General features: G+C 30.3%; 2 protein-coding genes and 1 pseudogene across 3 annotated transcripts; 1 reads left to right on the forward strand and 2 right to left on the reverse strand.

Annotated features, from left to right (window-relative positions):
- Nucleotides 1-952: 952 nt before the first annotated feature.
- LOC103496274 (uncharacterized) lies at nucleotides 953-2,477 on the forward strand. Its single transcript, XM_008458058.3, has 2 exons — nucleotides 953-1,319; nucleotides 2,140-2,477. Exons 1-2 carry the CDS (start codon nucleotides 1,119-1,121, stop codon nucleotides 2,338-2,340), a joined length of 402 nt encoding a protein of 133 aa, XP_008456280.2. The 5' UTR covers nucleotides 953-1,118; the 3' UTR covers nucleotides 2,341-2,477.
- Nucleotides 2,478-3,000: 523 nt separating this feature from the next.
- Nucleotides 3,001-12,395, reverse strand: LOC103496272 (E3 ubiquitin-protein ligase RGLG4). 2 transcript variants are annotated; one of them, XM_008458057.3, is made up of 12 exons: nucleotides 12,162-12,395; nucleotides 11,852-12,076; nucleotides 7,553-7,637; nucleotides 7,301-7,441; nucleotides 6,393-6,506; nucleotides 6,147-6,244; nucleotides 4,768-4,847; nucleotides 4,577-4,682; nucleotides 4,344-4,471; nucleotides 4,114-4,240; nucleotides 3,683-3,739; nucleotides 3,001-3,478 (listed from the first exon to the last, which is right to left on the reverse strand). In XM_008458057.3, exons 1-12 carry the CDS (start codon nucleotides 12,171-12,173, stop codon nucleotides 3,392-3,394), a joined length of 1,260 nt encoding a protein of 419 aa, XP_008456279.2. In that variant the 5' UTR covers nucleotides 12,174-12,395; the 3' UTR covers nucleotides 3,001-3,391. The 2 variants fall into 2 exon arrangements, with proteins under 2 accessions (XP_008456279.2, XP_050935287.1); XM_051079330.1 differs by having other exon boundaries at nucleotides 12,176-12,389.
- A 4,271-nt stretch (nucleotides 12,396-16,666) lies between these two features.
- On the reverse strand, nucleotides 16,667-17,347 carry LOC103496381 (rac-like GTP-binding protein 7; annotated as a pseudogene).
- Between the last annotated feature and the right edge of the window lie 551 nt (nucleotides 17,348-17,898).

Consider the following 17,898-nt stretch of genomic DNA (forward strand, 5'->3'; position numbering starts at 1 on the left):
AGGAATGGATTAAAGGATGAAGACGAAAAAAACCAAATCGACCGGACAACACAGAACCAACACAAACCCTAGATTCGTTGAGGGAGAAGACGAAAGAAAACAACTATCTCTCGATTCGTTGAGGGAGATGAAACAAATGGACAAAAAGATAGAAAAGGAAGGAATCGATTAAAGGATGAAGACGAAAAAAACCAAATCGACAGAACCAACACAAACCCTAGAAAAGTTGAGGGAGAAGACGAAACGAAACATCCATTCGTTGAGGGAGAAGACGAAACGAAACATCGATTCGTTGAGGGAGATGACAGAAAGAAGAGAAAATTGGTAAAAATTTTGATGAAGAAGGGTTGAGGAGAAGATTGAAATCGGTTTGAAGGAAGAAATGGAACACGGATTGCAGGGAGCGACGAAACCGGATTCATGAAAACGGGGAACACGCGTATCGCCGTTGAAAGGGGCAGACGAAAACGTGTTAAGGAAACCCTAAAACTAGGGTTTCCTTAACATTGGGCCCAAACGGGGGTTAGGGTTGGGCTAACCTAAGCCCACACCCCTAACCCTAACCCCAAACAGCCCCTTAAAGATATAAATTATAAATCAAAATATATTTCTACTCCCAAAATTTAAAGTTGGTCAAAATTTTAAAATAAACATTTTAGCGTTGGAAGTTTAGAAAATAATTCTGAATAGTCTTTAAATTACTTAGAATAATTAATGAGAAAAATGACGTGGCCAATAACAGCGGGAATGATAAAGATTAAAAATTCAATAACGCCGTCAGATTTGGATTTAAGGAATTTTGTGATTTAGTGCAATTGATTTCTGAGGCAAATCTGTTTAAATATTTTTCTATGTTGGTGTGTATGGATTCAATTCTAAAGAGTCCAAGCTTGAATAAACCCAACAAAAATCCAACATGTGAACCTAAATGACACCAACTTCATAATCTACTTAGATGGAGAACTAAAATGTTAATCTCGAAAGTTTAGGGAGAAAGTAGTAATTTTCAACTTTTTTTTCTTTTCTTTTTTTTTTTTTCCTAAAAAAAGGGTTTTAAAGAAAAAAGAAACGTGAGCATTAGCAAGAGCAGAGAAGAGAAGAGAAGAGAAGGGCAAAGAATGTCGATTCTGTGGGAGAAGAGCGAGACTTGGAGATGGCTAGTCAGGAAAACCAGAGATTCCAAGTCCTTCTTCTTCACTTTCGCCACCGCCTGTGGCCTCGTTCCCTGCCTTATTGGCTACTGCGTTATGCAAGCTACTAATTCCACCAACCAACAACTCGAAGCTCGCCTCCGCCAAAATGCTAGGCCTGAATCTCTTGTATGCTTCTTTTCTCTCTTCCTAAAACTCTATTATCTTTTCACTTTTTATCCCGTATTCCCCGATTGATAATCTCTTCTCTTAAGTTTTGGCATCATGCTCTACTCTATGTTTTTTTTATTATCTGTTTCTTCCATGGACTTACCTGATCTTTTGATCCACTTGATTGCTCCATTGGAATCTCCTACTTTTAGTTTTCAAATTTTGACTTTCTTCCTTTTCTTCTTCTTCTTTTTTTTTTTTTTTTTTGCAAACATAGTAAAAAATTTTATATCAAAGCAAAAGATTTAGAGGTGGAAAGGTGTTTATATGGTTTGATTTTCAAAGACGAAATGGTTGCTAAGCTAGGTCTTAATTATTCGAAATAAGCATTCGTTTACGCTTGCTTTGTGAAGAAAGAAATGTATGGAGTTAAAACCTATGCTCATGCCATAAACCTCACTACTTCCATTCAATTATTTCCATTTGAAATGCCTCCTCATTTACTGTAATTTCATGTATACAGCAATCAATCTCTTCATACAAGCCAGTTTGTCTTCTCTGCACCGTGTCATTTGAGCTGCATCAATTTGCTTGCTGATACTTTCAAGTGTTTCATCTTTCTCTCCTTACTATCTCACCTTTAAATCCTTTCACCCTCTTGCGATTTTGTTGATCTGAGATTCTGACCCACCATTGCTACCCTTATAAAGCTACATTTTGTGAATTCTTTGGACTGTCAGAACATAAATGCGCCATATTTTTCTGTAGCAGTAGGTCTAATCTCAATGGAGTTCATCAGCTGTTTTGTTTCTTATTTTGTGGTTTGGATATTGGACAGATGATGGGGCAAGTAAACCGAGAGAGACTAGCAGAATATCTAGGTGAGCTGCAGAGGAAAGAAGACACAAATGATCGCTATGTTGCTGCTTTGGAAGGAAAGACGTTGACAAGGAAGCCATATGTGAGAATTCAACCAATCCCGAATCAAAGCAACGATGCCACTGTCAAGGAACAACAGATCAAGAAGGAAAACAAATAAGTGGGTATGTGCCGTTGAGATCTTTGGAACGTTTTCTTACTATTTTAGGGGTATATCATTACAGTGCAGGTTCTTAAAGTTTAAACTTTGTACGAAAATGGTATGATATAAGTTTATAACAACTAACTCTTTCTGAAGTCTGGTTGTTCCAAATGCTTTACGTTACCATAAGTCTGTCATTGACAAATGAAAATTCTTGCATGCATCTGTGTTCCTATTTTTTGAGATCTAGCTCTTTGGTCCAATCCAACTACACTTTCATTCATCTTCTTTAAAACTTAAGGACAAAGTTGTACAATCTATAGAACAGATCTTGTTCAAGTAAGGTTGACCTTCCTTCATCTTCTTTTTAAATATTTTTTAGTCTTTTCAGGTATGTGGTTAGGTTGGGCTGAAAAGAAACAAAAAAAAAAAAAGCATAGTCCAAGTGCACCAAGTATTGCCCTTGACAAACTCAATTTTATGTCAAATCTCGATTTTTCTTTACAATTACAGCGATTAGCTTGTGTAAGCTGCAACTGGTAGTTAAAATTATATGCTTACTGATTATATGTATTCTTTTCTTGATCATTTGTGGCTAGTTTTCTAGAAGCCTCTTTTTCATATACATCATTGGACGAAACTTTCTATTGATGAAATGAAAAGAGATTAATGCCCAAATTACAAATAAACAATGAAAATTTCAAATCCTTTTTTCATCACAAAATATTGACACGGAGTCGGAAACTATACTACGTTGTTTTTACAACTACATAGGACTTAGGAACACGTTGTTTTCTCTATACACAAGAAACCCTAAAATATGATGCATCATTTCCATCTGATTAACATAGGACTTAGGAACACATCCGTTGGGAATTTGAACCTCACCACACACACATACACACGAGATACCCTAAAATAGAACAATCCTAGTTACACCCTAAAGTAGAACAATCCTAGTTCTGTCCATAAGACATACATTTCTTGATCGTCTAACCCTAGATTCCTGTACATCATTTCCATCTGATTAACATTGACATCATCTCACTGTCCACTTGCTGCCATCCGATCACCCAGTATACAGCCTTATTCGGTTTCTGATAGGCTGGCGACATATATGGCAGTTGGACAATCTTGATCCACATTCCCTACAAGTCTGCAATGTTTGAATGTTAGTAGACGTGTATTAAAGAGGTTGCAACAAGTGGGAATGGTATAAAATATGATATGAAGAATGATCCACTGATTCGTTTTTTTGTTTATAAGCATATCATTATCTCATAATGTACATGCAGGTGACTTCTTTGAAGTAGTGAATAAATAATTGTTTAGTAGATATTAAATAGTTCGATTTCTCAACCATGTGGCCGCATCCGAAGGCCAAGTCCTTTCCCGCGGTCAAGCAAATGGGGCAGACCTGCATTTCAATTGGAAATAATGTTATTGTTCATCCAAATTTGGATGCAATAGCGAAACCCTGAATTATAGAGCAATAAGCAAACAAATGAACGTGCGCACAGTGTTTTAAATATCCCTCCCGGATACAAGCCTTGTGTGACTTTTTCCTTTATTAGCTTAAAAAATCAAATTTACTAAGTCTGAAAGTATAGTTTTCTGAGTTTGGGATTTTTTTTATATTTTTTCACTTCAACTGTTCTTTCTCTTTGTGAAGTTCTTTTTATATAGTATCAGTGCACTTCAGTAAAGATAAGTTGTATCCTCCATTCAAGCCCTGAAAGACTGTTGTGCTTTATTGCATCTTAAGCTTTAAAAAACACTGCCAGAACATACCTGACTATGTTCATCAGATGCAGAAGTTGAGGAGGTGTTGCTTGGTACAGAATTTAGTCGTGTAGGACGAGTATAACGTGTCGGTGGGGGTCGTGGCACGATATGTTTTGCTTTCACTGTCACATGTCTTGGCTCCATATCAAAAGAAGCAGAGTTAGTAGTAGTCACTAGTAAGCCAAAGCTAACCTTAGGATTGGAAGGGGGCAATATCAGAAGAGTGAGAGCTCTACCCTATAAGACCCATTTCTGTGACTGCTTTGTACTGGAAAGGAACCTCCATTAATGCAGCTAAAGCAAAAGCTGCTTCTTTTTCCGGCACGCCAATGTTTTTCGACATTATTTCAGTGAAGTTAACAAACTGTTATGTAGTTATCAGGAAGAATGCAAGATCAGAGAGTGATTCTACTGATGTTTGTGATTGAATTTAACTGAACTGATCCAAGTCATGGATTGCTTAAGAAACCTGGAAATTATCGAAATCCCGAGCTGGAATCTTGTCGTCGAACTTCTTCATGTCGTCCCAAGGACCATCTCCAACTCCAACAAGAATGATTGAAAGAGGATATGCACTGGATATTAAGAACAAGAGAATATATCAAAATATGCAATGAGATTAGATTATGAAAATCTGAGGTTATTATTGTTGTTATTTACCTTGCATCGACAATTGCTTTGATTGTTCTCTCCTCTTGAACGCTCAATTCACCATCGCCAACACTGGAGCTTCGAGTAACCTTTGCCAAATAAAATCAAACCCTTCCTTTGTAAAATTAAATTAAGGGTAACTATTTTAAATGATAAAATAATTGAAAATATTTTCTAATGCTATTTTACTTTACGATAGATTAGTAGTTTATTAATAGTTTATTAATGTTTGTAATTAATAGATATCTTCTATATTTATAAATATTTCAATTTATTTTGTTATATTTGAAAACAAATTTTTGATAAATTATTTAATATATTGTTTTGATGATTTGAAATTTTAAAAACATTTTGTTTTCAATATTCACCCTTCTTAGTGTCATCTTTTATTAATTAATTCAAAAATACTTATAGCGATTATAAATTAAGTTGTGAAGGATTATTGTAGATGAAAAATTATGAAAATATTTATTAATATAGTAAAATTTTAAAATCTATCTTGTTAGACTATCAATTATGGAAATTATGGTTTTACAAATATAGCAAACATTCAAAAGTATGTCGAATCAATTATGGCAATTATAATTTTATAATTATGGCAATTATAATTTTATAAATATAACAAAATTTTAAATTTTATATATCAATGTCTATCATTGATATATTTTAAATTTTTGTTATTTTTTATAAATATTTTGGTTCATTTTGTTGTATTTGAAAACTCCTCTTTCATTGTTCTCATCTGTATTAAAATTTTACTTCATGATCATCTTAAATTAATTATTAAACATTAACATCAAATACTTAAAATTGACTACTTAATAATTAAAAAATCAAATTTTTTATATATATAAAATTCAAATCCGAAGGTTAAAATACTAAACTAAAATCAAACCAAAAATATATAATTAAATTCTTAGACATCAAATAAAATATAAACTAAAGTAAGCTTAAAGGTAAAAAATGTATTTTTTTTTTTTCCTTTATTATACAAAAATGTACCTCCACCACCTCCACCTAAAGAGAGCCAAGAGTGCATGCAAGATATTTCTGGCTAAGCTTACTCCTAGGAATAATTCTTTTGGTTAATTGTAATGGGTAATATTTTCAGGACTAACAAATAAGTGAACACTATCATTTTTAAAAATAGTAAATATAACAAAATGTTAATATATACGATAAACTATTGATGCTCTAATAAACTATTAATACAAATAAACTTTGAAAATTTAATATAAATTTGGTTATATTTATAAATTTTTTATTGGGTTATATATGCAAATACTTTGAACACGACTGCTGCACTTACCATTGTCCCAATTCTTTTAGCCATACAGAATAATGAAAATAATTTGAAAGACAGTAAAAACAAAAGTTTAAATATGAACCTGTCCGTCAGCAACAATGAGAAGAATATGAAATTGCCCACCACTCTTCTCTACAATATCCATTGCAGCTTCAACAACAGGACCGTAAGAAGTTGGTCCTGTAAGTATAAATCACATCCATTAAAGCAATTGCTATTACAATGGTGGATAGATGGTATTCGAGTTCCATTTCAAATTCAATTTGTAACGAGAAGAATAACTCGTTTGTTTTTTTGAAATAAGATTCTCACCGAATCAAACACTAACCTGAAAGTTGAGCATTGGGAATTATGTTTTTGTAGCAGTCAAGAACTTCTTCAAATCCATGGCACGGCGAATTGTCGTTGTGAAAACTGAACACCATTTGATCGTGCGTTGTAGCTGTGTGTTATAGAGTGTAAAGCAATGAAATCACCAAACTAAATCAAATAATAAGTGTGTTCTTTTCTTTTTCTTCTTTTTTTGTACGAATGATCCTTTTTAAAATTAATAAATTTTGACATTTTGCTTGCATCTATGTGAAAATTACAATTTTGACTCAAAAATGATGCACAACGTTCTCACTTGTTCTATTATATTATCATCAATTTATTTCTCCACGGTAAAAAATGTTCTTTTTCCTTATATCTTCTCAATTCGCTTCTCTATTGTATAAACGTTCTTGTCCAATTTTTCTCTCCCTCGACGCTCTTTATCAATCACTTAAAAAAGTGTTGCACACTGAATAGAAAGAAGGAACGATTGAAAAAGAAAATGTAGATAGAAGAAAAAGAGAAGGAATAAGTCAATTGATAAAAAGGTTGTGGTTCGAAACTTGTAAAAAAGTAGAAACTTAGTTTCCGAACTTTGATATATAATAATGTAATTCAAATTTGTTACGTTTATTTCCTATAAACTTAGCAACAAAAACTTGAAAATACAAGGATTATATCATTACAAACTAAAGTTTAAACGTTCAATCGTTACTTTTAAAAAAACTTTTAGGACTAAGTGTGATTTTTTTATTTAAAAAATGCAAATAAAAAAAGGGAGATAAAAATTAGAGAAGGCCAAAATTCCTTAATTTTAAAAGGGCTAATTTTCATTTGATCCCACAAAAGGGCCATCCATAGAAAAATACGAGGAGGGATTAAACAAAGGCAAAATTGCCGCCGTGGGGGGGCGGCGGAGCGTACCGTCACCGAAACCGAAGCAAGGAATTAAGCCGTCTTCATCGAAGGGAGCCAGAGTTTTCCCGATGATGGAGAGAGCCTTCTGGTAGGGATTAGGAGAATCGGAAAGGGCGTGCAAGCTCCGATTATTGAACGATACTTTACCTGCGCGCCAAACAACGGCGACGGCGGAATCGGCCGAGATTTAAGTAAGCAATTAGGAAATATGAAGAATGAGAAATGTGAATTAAGAATGTGATTGATTCGAGGACAGACCTGTCCATTCGTTGCTTTTGGTGAAATCAATTCCGACGATGAGGTTCGACGATTCTAATCCTTCTTTTCTCAATGCTGAGGTAACCTGTAGATTGAAGAAGTGAAATTGCAGTGATCGGAATTAGTCAAATGGAAATTCAAATTTCTGAAATTCGTCACAGCTTTTAAATACTTAATCATAACTGTACGTATGCAAAACTTTTCGAAATCGTTTAAACCAACGTAGTTCATAGTTCGCATAGTGTGTGCTAAGGAGATATTAAAAAAAACTTTTTCGAAAATTGTCTAACGTTCTCTTTTACAAGAAAATAGAGAGAATATTAATTTATGTTCGGAACGAATTTGGTTTAAATCTTACTTTGTTGTCTAAATTTTGTATGTATTTTGGTCCGATTTTTTAAAACTTTATGGTACCTTTAAGGGAATGGCTAGTGTTATGATAAAACTAGTGCCTTGTGTAGGAGAATGGTTTAGAAATATAGTTGTATTAATAAAAACAGTTGTCTTTAGAAATAATTTATCAAAAAAAATTATTAAAATTAATTTTTTAGGAAGACAAATTAATTATTTCCTATTTGTAATTGGGGATAACGATGTCCCCTATCTTGAATATATATAATTACATGTTATAAGCTTGGATGAAATTGTGACTATTTTACTTAATTTTAAATAAACATTATAAAAGAAAAAAATAGTTGTCTACAATAGCAAAAACATAAACAGTCAACATCATACAAACATAAACTATTAAATAGTCTTATTTTTCTTAAAATCATTTGTCTTAATTTTCTTAATTACCACATTATTGACGTTAATTTGAGAGGAGTGTATTTTTTTTTATCGATATTATAAATGTTACCGTCTCATTATTGAAAATGAAATTTGTATATATTTTGTTTTAATTTAATCTCTCCCATTCACATTTTTAATCTAATTTTTCATTAAGTTCTTAATGTTATTTGTTAAATTCAGCTTTATGTTTGTTTATAATATATATAATTGAAATAATAACTTATAACTTCACCCTTTACATTTTTTCCAAATTTATTTTGTAGTCAACAAAATTAACAATCGATTATGCATTTCTTATTACATAATTATGAGACTGTTTTAAATTATGCATTTCTTATTACATAATTGTGAGATAGTTTAGCAAACTAATTTTATAGTCCTTTTCAAACAATTTTATAAATAAAATGAACAAAAAAAATGAATGAATCAAAATTTCTTTAGACAAAGAAAATCTTAAAATGACAAATAGAAATTTTATTAAATAAAAACTTATTAAGGTAAGTATAATAGTGTCAATTAATATAAAAACTTATTAAGGTAAGTATAAAAACTTGTTAAGAAAGGTCATTTTGAAGTAGATTAGTGTCAATTAGACTAATTTTACACACTCATTGCAGAAATCGATGAAATATAGTAAAATCCCAATGTTATTTATCATCTAATTTATTAAAATCAAACCCAAAAAATTAAAGGTAAAAAAGAAAAAGAGAAAATACAGTCTAAAAAACAAGAAGAGGAGGCAAAATCCACATTTTAAATACAAATTTAGTCATCCTTTTTCCTAAAACTCCATGTGTATAATCAGAGTGATTTTAGTTTTCCAAACCAAAAAAAAACAAAAAATCAAGAAAAAAAACGAAAAACGCCTCAATCACACATAAATCTCTTCCTATTCTGCAGATTCTCAAACTACATATCTTCCTCTTCTTTTTCTTCCTCATTATTTATGTTGTTCTGATGAGTTTCTTTTAAAACCTAAGCGGGGGCGACGGTGTCGGCATAGAAAGAGTACTTCGATGGAGGAGAAGATTTATTAGGAGAAGTAAATATTCTTTGTGGTTTGGAGAGGAAAAAGAAAATGAAGACAGAAATGGTAAAAAAGGAAGAAGACAAAATTGGACAAAGAAAGGAAGGATGAAAAAAAATCGACAAGGATTACCGGTTTCAAGGAGTATTAGGCAGAGAGAGAAAGGGAAGGAGTACCACGATTTCAAGGGGGTGTTATTTAGAGGCAAAGAGAGAGGGTAATGTAAAAAGGATTTGGAAGGATTATAGAAACCCTAAAACGTTTCCATAAATTGGGCCCCAACAAGGGTTAGTGTTATGGAAACCTAAACCCACAATGATAAATGAAAGAGCCCCTTAACTTCCTAGTGGATGAATTAACTCCAATATTTTCATAAATAAAATGTCAAATAGATAATTGCTCTTAATAATTTAAAGCTTTCATTTGATCCTAAATTATATTTAATTGTCTTCGAGATTTGATGATCATCATTTTGACTTATTGCTATTCTACTTCGGCTTTCTCAATTTATGCCTACGTACATTTTTTCCTTGTGAATCATGCAAGTGCTCTTTTCTCTTCCTTCTAATTCTTTCTTCTTCTCTTTTTCTCTTTTTCAAGCTGTGTGATTCATCGTGTGAATATTTATTTGTTTATTTTATACCTAAGTTGTAATTATTTTAGTTTTTTTTTTTCCTTTTTTCATTCTACTCAATGTGTGAGTTTTATTTGATTATGTTTAAATGTTGTCATCGAAGATTTCTTGGTTACTTATCAATTTAATTAATATGATAAATATTATAGAGCCTAATCATCTAAATATAAAATTCACATCATAATTCAATTAAAAGTTAACGTAATTCTAATGACATGGACCAAAGTAAGATTGTTTTTCCAAAGTTTGAAGACCACAATAGATATTTTAAATAGTTTAGGAACTAAAATAGAACGAGATACAAACTTTAAGAAACAAAATAAAAAATTAACCTATAAATTAATATATCTATGAAAATTTATAGTTTAAATTGACGATATTTTTGGTTTGGTATTTTAAGTAAGTATAAATCTAAAATTTAGAAATATTAAATTAATGTTTTTTTTCCAAAATATATGTTAGGTATTTAATTTTTCAATCAATTATGATAAAATAAAATTCTAAAAACCAAAAACAAGTTTGTAAAGGATAAAATTGTAGTAGATATGCAAAAAAGAAACAGATTTCTAAATAATATGTAAATTAACATGAGGATGAACCAAATGGTAAGTAAGTCATTTTTACCAACCTCACTCAACCCAATTCAATTTGGGAGACCAAACGTGTGTAAGTAAAAAAGGTTGGTGGGGGTGCATTAAAGTGTATATTAATAGAGGCAAGCAGGATTATTATTAATGTATAATAAATGGAAACATAAGTGAGTAGTAGGAACCTATTTCAATTTCCTACGCCCTTTGGAGTAAACCTCTATTCTATCCAATCATGTCTAAATGTCCACTCTTTTTGGCCCACCAACAACACAATACACTTCTCAATGATGATTATTACACCTCTCTTCTTTTTCATTTTTTAATTATCACCAAGTAACATGTGAAATAATAATTTATTCACGTCAGTACCCATCACTTAATTTTGTTGCAAATCCTACCCAAATTTTGTATCCTATTCTATTTTAGTCTTTAAATTTTTAACAAGTCGTTTTAATTCATAAATTTTTAAAAAGGATACATTTTTGTTTATGTCGTCAACTCTCTAACAAAATAACGATATTATTTCTATTTTTAATGATTAGGATGTCCAATAAAATAATCATTTTTAATAATCTAAGATTTTAATTTTTAGTTAAAGACTTGGTGGTAAATTGATGTTCTATAAAAAAAAAAACTAAAAAATCATTGTATTCTAAATTTTGATTGTCACCCTTTTAACATATTGTCATCCTATTTCACCTTTTCAACTCCTATGCTAAATACAATTAATGTGCACATTTTTTAGTGCCTCAAGTTTGGAATATTTTGTGATTCGCTATGATGTTTTTTTTTTCTCTTCCTCTAATAAATCGACATTTCCATTACATCTTAAAAAAAATATTTAGAAGAAGAGATATTGAATCTATTGAAATGTGAAAATACCGATAATTGATAGAAACTTAAAAAAGGTAAAAATATCGATAATCAATGGAAACTTAATACCATAGTTTTAATTTAAAACTTTTATTTCTATTTTAAATAATAAAAATTTTAGTATAAAAAATGGATTAATAAGAATACTTTGTTTTTATCTTTAAATTTAAAGAAATCTATGAAACTTTTTATTAGTTTGGAGATATTTCTTAAATAAAACTTTTAACGGTCTCGTTTTTTTATAATTTAGTAATTATTTTAACTATAGTTAAAAACAAAAAGATATTTAGTAAATAATTTGAAAAGTAAGGAAACAATAATTGAGAAATTGAAATTGTGCTAAAAAACTATTTTACTTTCCGATGAGGAAGAGAGAGAGAAACCTGGTCAATAGAGGAGAAGTTATCCGCTATGAATCCATATTTCTTCGGAAAATCAACCTTCTTCCCAGGCCGCCACAACGACTTGCCACGACTACTTCCGCCCCCGCCGCCGTCACTTTTCTGAACCGACGCTTCTTTCCCCACGGCTGCCGTTTTTCCACCCTTTACACCGCCGTCGCTCCGTTTAGCCGACGAGCTCACCCGGTTACCCATATTGCTCAACCACTGAAATTAGAGGACGAAAATTACAAAATATAAATCTCAAAAGCAAATAATATTCTGGTAGCGAAGATAAAAATTATTTTCTTACGGTTAAGGGCATACTGTAGCGCTCAATTGGGTGGGATTCGAAAAGCAGGGGATGTGAGTTTTATTGGAATTTTGAGAGAAGAATAAATTGAAGAAAGGAATTTGATTCTTGAGCGGAAATTTCTGAGTTAGGGAAGAAGTGAAGCTTTTTATGTGCCTGAAATTGATTGCGAGTCTCTTTGATGCGGAGGAGGAAAGGGGAAGTCCAAAGAATAAAGGGGAAAAGGGGGTTTAATTGTGATGTAACGCCACCTTAAACAGTTAAAACGATTCAAAAGAAGTAAATATTAGAGATTATTTTCAAAAATAATATATTTTTTTTAAAATAAGGTATTACGAAAATAAATTTTAGAATTAGAAATGGAACTCTTCAAAGGAAGTCTTAAAAAAAGAATTTATTTATGAAAAAAAAATTGATATCCAACGGTAGTTGAAAGTTTGTTCTTTTCCATTAAAAAAGAAATTTTGATCTACATAATTTATGAAAATATTTCTTCATTTTATTATATATATTTAATTAAATATATAATAATTAAATAAAAAAATTTTAAAAATTTTAATACCTAAATTATGAAAATTCTTTCCTTACTTAATTATATATATTTAATTAAATAATAAAATTTAACCCACTTAATTTAAGATTTTTTTATTTAATTATATATGTTTAATTAAATATAAAATAATTAAATATAAAATATTAAGAAAATTTGACCACGTAAATTATGAAAATTCTTTCCTCGTCTAATCCTACATATTTAATTAAATATATATAATTAAATTAGACAATTTAAGGAAATTTTGATCTTTTGTTTGAAAATTTTAAAAAAAATTCTTTTATATATATATATATATAGAAAGGAAAACAATAAAAATGTGTGAGTTAATTGAGTCGGAAAATATTTGGGTGCATGTGAGAACATGAATGGTATGTTTGGTAGACAGTTCATATTTTATTACGTGTTTTCAGATCCATTGAGTTTAGCATAAATGAGTTTGATAGACCATCCGAATTCTTTTTCTGAAAATTGTTTTCAAATTTTATAGTCCAAATCGTACAAAAGGTTGATTTTGATATTTTAAAAAACAAATTTGTATCAAATATATATATATATATATATATATATATATATATATATATATATATTTGCGATGTATTATGAATTATACCATCATACAAAATAATAAGAGGTATTTGAAAAATAGCAAAATAAATTTTGATAATTTTTTTAGATTATTACAAGTTTAGTCTCTATGGCTTTAAAACGATATAATTTAGTCCTCTATAATTAACTACAATTAATAATATTTTAAAATCCTAATTTACTAAACTGTCAACTATTTTACATTTATAGTCTTTTTATTATTTTCTACGATGGTTACTATTCTTTTTTCAAATTAAATTAGTTCACATCTCAAACACATACTATTATAACTCAAACTAAAATAATCTACGTTCGAAACACAAACTATTGTAACTCAACTAAAATATCATAAGACTATAACAACCAATTCATTACCCCAAACATACTATCAATTTCTTGAGTTTAAAATATGAAGACATTATATAAATTTATAAAGTCAAATACTAAATACAAATGTCATTTTAAAAAATAGTAAAATATTAAAATTATTTACAAAATATAACAAAAACCATCAAATTAAATGTAGCTCGTTTAAGTTTTTTACTATATTTTTTAAATAACTTATTTTTTTTCAAGATCCATAACAATTTTCCAAATAAAAACATATTAATTAAGAGGTTAAATTGGTAATTTCATATAAGCAAATAAATTGCTATAGTATAAGCGTAATCTAAAAAATTTCAAACCCCTATTTATGTCTATAAACGTTAAAAATGTATAATGAATTTGTGATAATTCAATTTTATGTTCAATAGGTCTTTAAACTTTAGAGAACGTTTAATAGATCTAATAAAACTTCTTTAAAATGCATGATATTTTCTTAATTATGTTAAATCCTCTAATTTTAATATTATGTTTAATAGATCGTCAATGTATAGAAAACTATTTAATTCGTGAACATTTCAGACACACTTTTAAACCATGTGTGCGAATTTATAATTGGGACAATTAAATGATTTTGATCGGTAACCTTTTGAAACAATTTTTAAATTCATAAACTCATTAGAGGAGGTATCCATGTTTTAGTTAGAGGAAGAGTGAGGAGATAGACAAATGTGATTTGTTGATATATCGTACAGGCGTGACATGGTGAGGAAATAATAATAATTTAATTTTTTTTATTAAACATTTATTTTATTTGTTGAGAGGTAAGGCGTTGAGACCATTGACTTCACGTTTTTTACGTAACTATTGAGGTGTTACAAATCTCATACGTTAAGAATCTTATGACCGTTGAGGCGTTATGAAATAACACACTCTATAGTCCTCCTCTTCGTTCATTTTGGATCATCCAAAAATATATCTATTTCAAAATTCTCTCAGAACTCTTATTTGTTTTCTAGTTCTGAGCATATTCAATCTTTAGTGTTGATTTTCCGGTCGGTTTCGATGCAGCTTCAATCGAGTATTAGGTTGTTTTACCTGAGGGCGATGTGACAATATTGTGTACTATTTGCACTACGAGCAGAGCCACAAAATAAAACGTCTTAAAGAGAGTGTGTTCCACGACTCAACATTTTTTGTTTAGAAAAAGTAAGCATTTGTCTAATAAGCTTTTGTTTTGCAAATTCTAGTTATACAATCTAGGTATTCTATCCAAAAGATTAGTCTAGACGTTTTTTTCGAGGCGACCAAGTTTCAAACATTTAAAACTCAGACGCCTAATTGGTGTTTTATCGCATTGTCCAGTTCCAACAGAAGCCGAGATAGTGGGAAAAAGTAAGAAAAAGTTGAGAAGTACGTTTTATTTATGAGAAGACGAAAAAGTTGTTGCAATATGCTTATATACCATTTTGTTTCCCGATAATTCACTTTGCTGATGATTATTGTATTCTCTAGTAGTGACTACAAAAGGGTTTGTTGCACCCATTATATTTATAGTGGGAAGTTACTTCGGAGTTGTCCCATGGTTTTCTCCCCCACTTTAGGGATTTATCACATAAATATTGGTGTCACCAATTCTTTGCGTGATTGTTCTTTATTTTGCTTTACAAATTTTAGCCACATATTAAAGATCTCAAAACTTTCCACCTTTTTAACATTTCACAATCTCATTTTCGTTTCATCCTCGATTCAACACACATTTCAATGCCCTCAGATTTCTAGTAACCTTGATAAATAATTATGTACATGTGCATTGATTTTTCAAGACTTTTAGAGAATGAAATATTGTTTTCAAGACTTTAAATTAATATTTAACACATTTGTCACAAATAATCTATAACATAGAACATGCTTGTAAATTAATTAATTAAGTTTCACTAGTAGAAAAATGGCCTACGATGACAGTTAAATGCTGTCATTAAAAATTTTCATGACAGTTTTTTGCAGTCATTGATACGACAGTCATGGAAAGTATTTTATGAAAGTTCTCCAGTCTGTCACGAAATGGGTTTTCCATGACATAAAATAAATGTCACGAATTCAATATCTTATGATAGATTATAACTGTCATTATTCATTTTCGATGACAGTTAATAACTATCATTGTTTATATTTTATGACATCGGATAACTGTCATTGTTTACATTTTATGACAGCGAATAACTGTCATTTGTTAATATTATATGACAGATATTAAATGTCATTATTTATCTTTTATGAAACTTATTAATTGTCATCATTTAACTTTCCATGACATTAATTAACTGTCAATAAAACTTTTTCGATGACAATTTTTTTTGACATTTAAGTGTCATAATTTTGTTTTTAGTCACTGTTTTTCTTGCACTATTTTTTATTGAATCTTGTTTTTCATGTTGCCCTGCCATTACACATACTGTGGACCAATACAATCACATATGGAAAGAAACGATGAACACTTTAATATAAAGAAACATACACTCTATAATATCGCTTTAAGTGTTGGTACATATATGGTTTGTTACGAACAAGCTATTTAAATAACTACATTTAAACGAGAAATTTTCCTACCAAACCTACAAAAATGCCTATACATCAAAGAATTGCCGCAAATATGGCTTCGCTGCTCCAATGGTTTTTTTTTAAATGCAGATAGAGATTAAGGTAATAGTGTTCATAAATGGAATATGCCAAGAATAGATAAGGAATGGGAATCAATAAGCACAAGCCAATAGATTCTTGATATATATATTCATTATCTTTTAAAATTTAATGATTTTATTAAACATAAACCTAAATTTTCTTTTCACATTGAAAATTTTAATTTTATGGGTCGTGAATTCTCAAAAGAAAATGTTGAGTGAGCTAATAGTCACTAGATACAAAATCAAAATTAAAAACCCCATCACCTAATATAAATGTGAAAGTTTGAAGTCTGAGCTGGATGTTAATTCCCAAAGAACTTGAAAACTTATTAAGCACATATTAGAAATTTTGGATCCTATAATGGCAATTTAGTCAAAGATAAAAAACAAGTAGAAAATAAAAGAATTGATACATTTGGAGCATAATGTTCAAGTTCAGGAAGCCACTGCAAAGAAAACAAAAACAAAAGCAAGAATCATTACCATGACATCCACGACATAATATTTAACATTATGTCAGAAAGAATTCAAATCACCTTCTTGAAGATGTTCTCATAAGTAGCTTTGCTTATGAGAGAAAATGCCAATAAAAAAACATCAGCTCCTCTGTAACTCAGAGGCCTCTATCTGTTGTAATCTTCTTGTCTTGTATTTCCATAACCAAATTCTTAAAAAAGACCGAAGAATTTCAAAAAAAAAAAAAGAAAGAAAACCGTATTTACTATTTGATTAATTGAATTACCAGCAGTGTCCCATAAGCCAAGATTGACAGTGCTGCCATCGACTACTACATTGGCACTGAAGTTATCAAACACAGTCGAAACATAATCCTATCACAATACAACAAAAAAATCAAATGAAAAAATCAACACCGAAAAAGGGAAATAAAAAAAAGGTGTTGAATTCAATTGAAATTAGGGAAATTGTAAAATGGGTACCAAGGGAAAAGTATTGCTAGCATAAGAAATGAGCATACAAGTCTTTATGACGGCGCCGTCGCCGAGCATGACACATTTGATAAACTTGGTTGTGCTCATGACTTAGGAAGGGGTCCTCTGGGTTTTTGTTTTTGTAATGGTTGTTGTTAGTGAATAAGAAGACAAGATTTTAAACAACATACAAATTTGTATAAGAAAGGAAGAAGACAAAAAGCAGAGAGTAAAATGTTAATTCAGGAATAAAAACCAGAATTTACCTTTTAGATGTGCACACTGACAAACCCACTTACAAATAGAATGAAAACAAAATAAAGAGTACCTAATCTCAACGTTTCCACAAACAGATTCAAGGCTTCAAAGGTAAAACCTAGGAGGCATCGTGGTTGATACAACAAAGAGAAGTGGGCGGATGTCGTTAACTCGATCGGACGTCGAAGACTCGGCCAGATGTTGAAGACGATGACAGCAGATTTTTGGATGTTGAAGACGACGAAGACAACAAATTTGGAGAGGCATGGAAGATGTTGAGAAATTAGGTGTGAGATTTAGAAATTAGGGCATGAGAATTTTGGAAATTTTGGGATTTTTTATTTTAAAAAATTATTTTATATTCCTGAACCCTTTTATGACAGAAAATAACTGTCACGAAA

Source organism: Cucumis melo, chromosome 11 (genome assembly GCF_025177605.1).
Source record: "Cucumis melo cultivar AY chromosome 11, USDA_Cmelo_AY_1.0, whole genome shotgun sequence".
Lineage (NCBI taxonomy): Eukaryota > Viridiplantae > Streptophyta > Magnoliopsida > Cucurbitales > Cucurbitaceae > Cucumis > Cucumis melo.

Bases quoted from the DNA above. Each gene is read 5' to 3' on its own strand.
- LOC103496274 (XM_008458058.3), top strand. From the start codon at position 1,119: ATGTCGATTCTGTGGGAGAAGAGCGAGACTTGGAGATGGCTAGTCAGG. The intron at 1,320-2,139 runs GTATGCTTCTTT...GATATTGGACAG, and splicing joins ATGCTAGGCCTGAATCTCTT to ATGATGGGGCAAGTAAACCG.
- LOC103496272 (XM_008458057.3), bottom strand. The intron at 7,638-11,851 runs GTTTCTCTCTCT...TTCAATCTACAG, and splicing joins ACTTCTCCTCTATTGACCAG to GTTACCTCAGCATTGAGAAA. The intron at 3,479-3,682 runs GTTGAGAAATCG...CAAACATTGCAG, and splicing joins CCTTCGGATGCGGCCACATG to ACTTGTAGGGAATGTGGATC.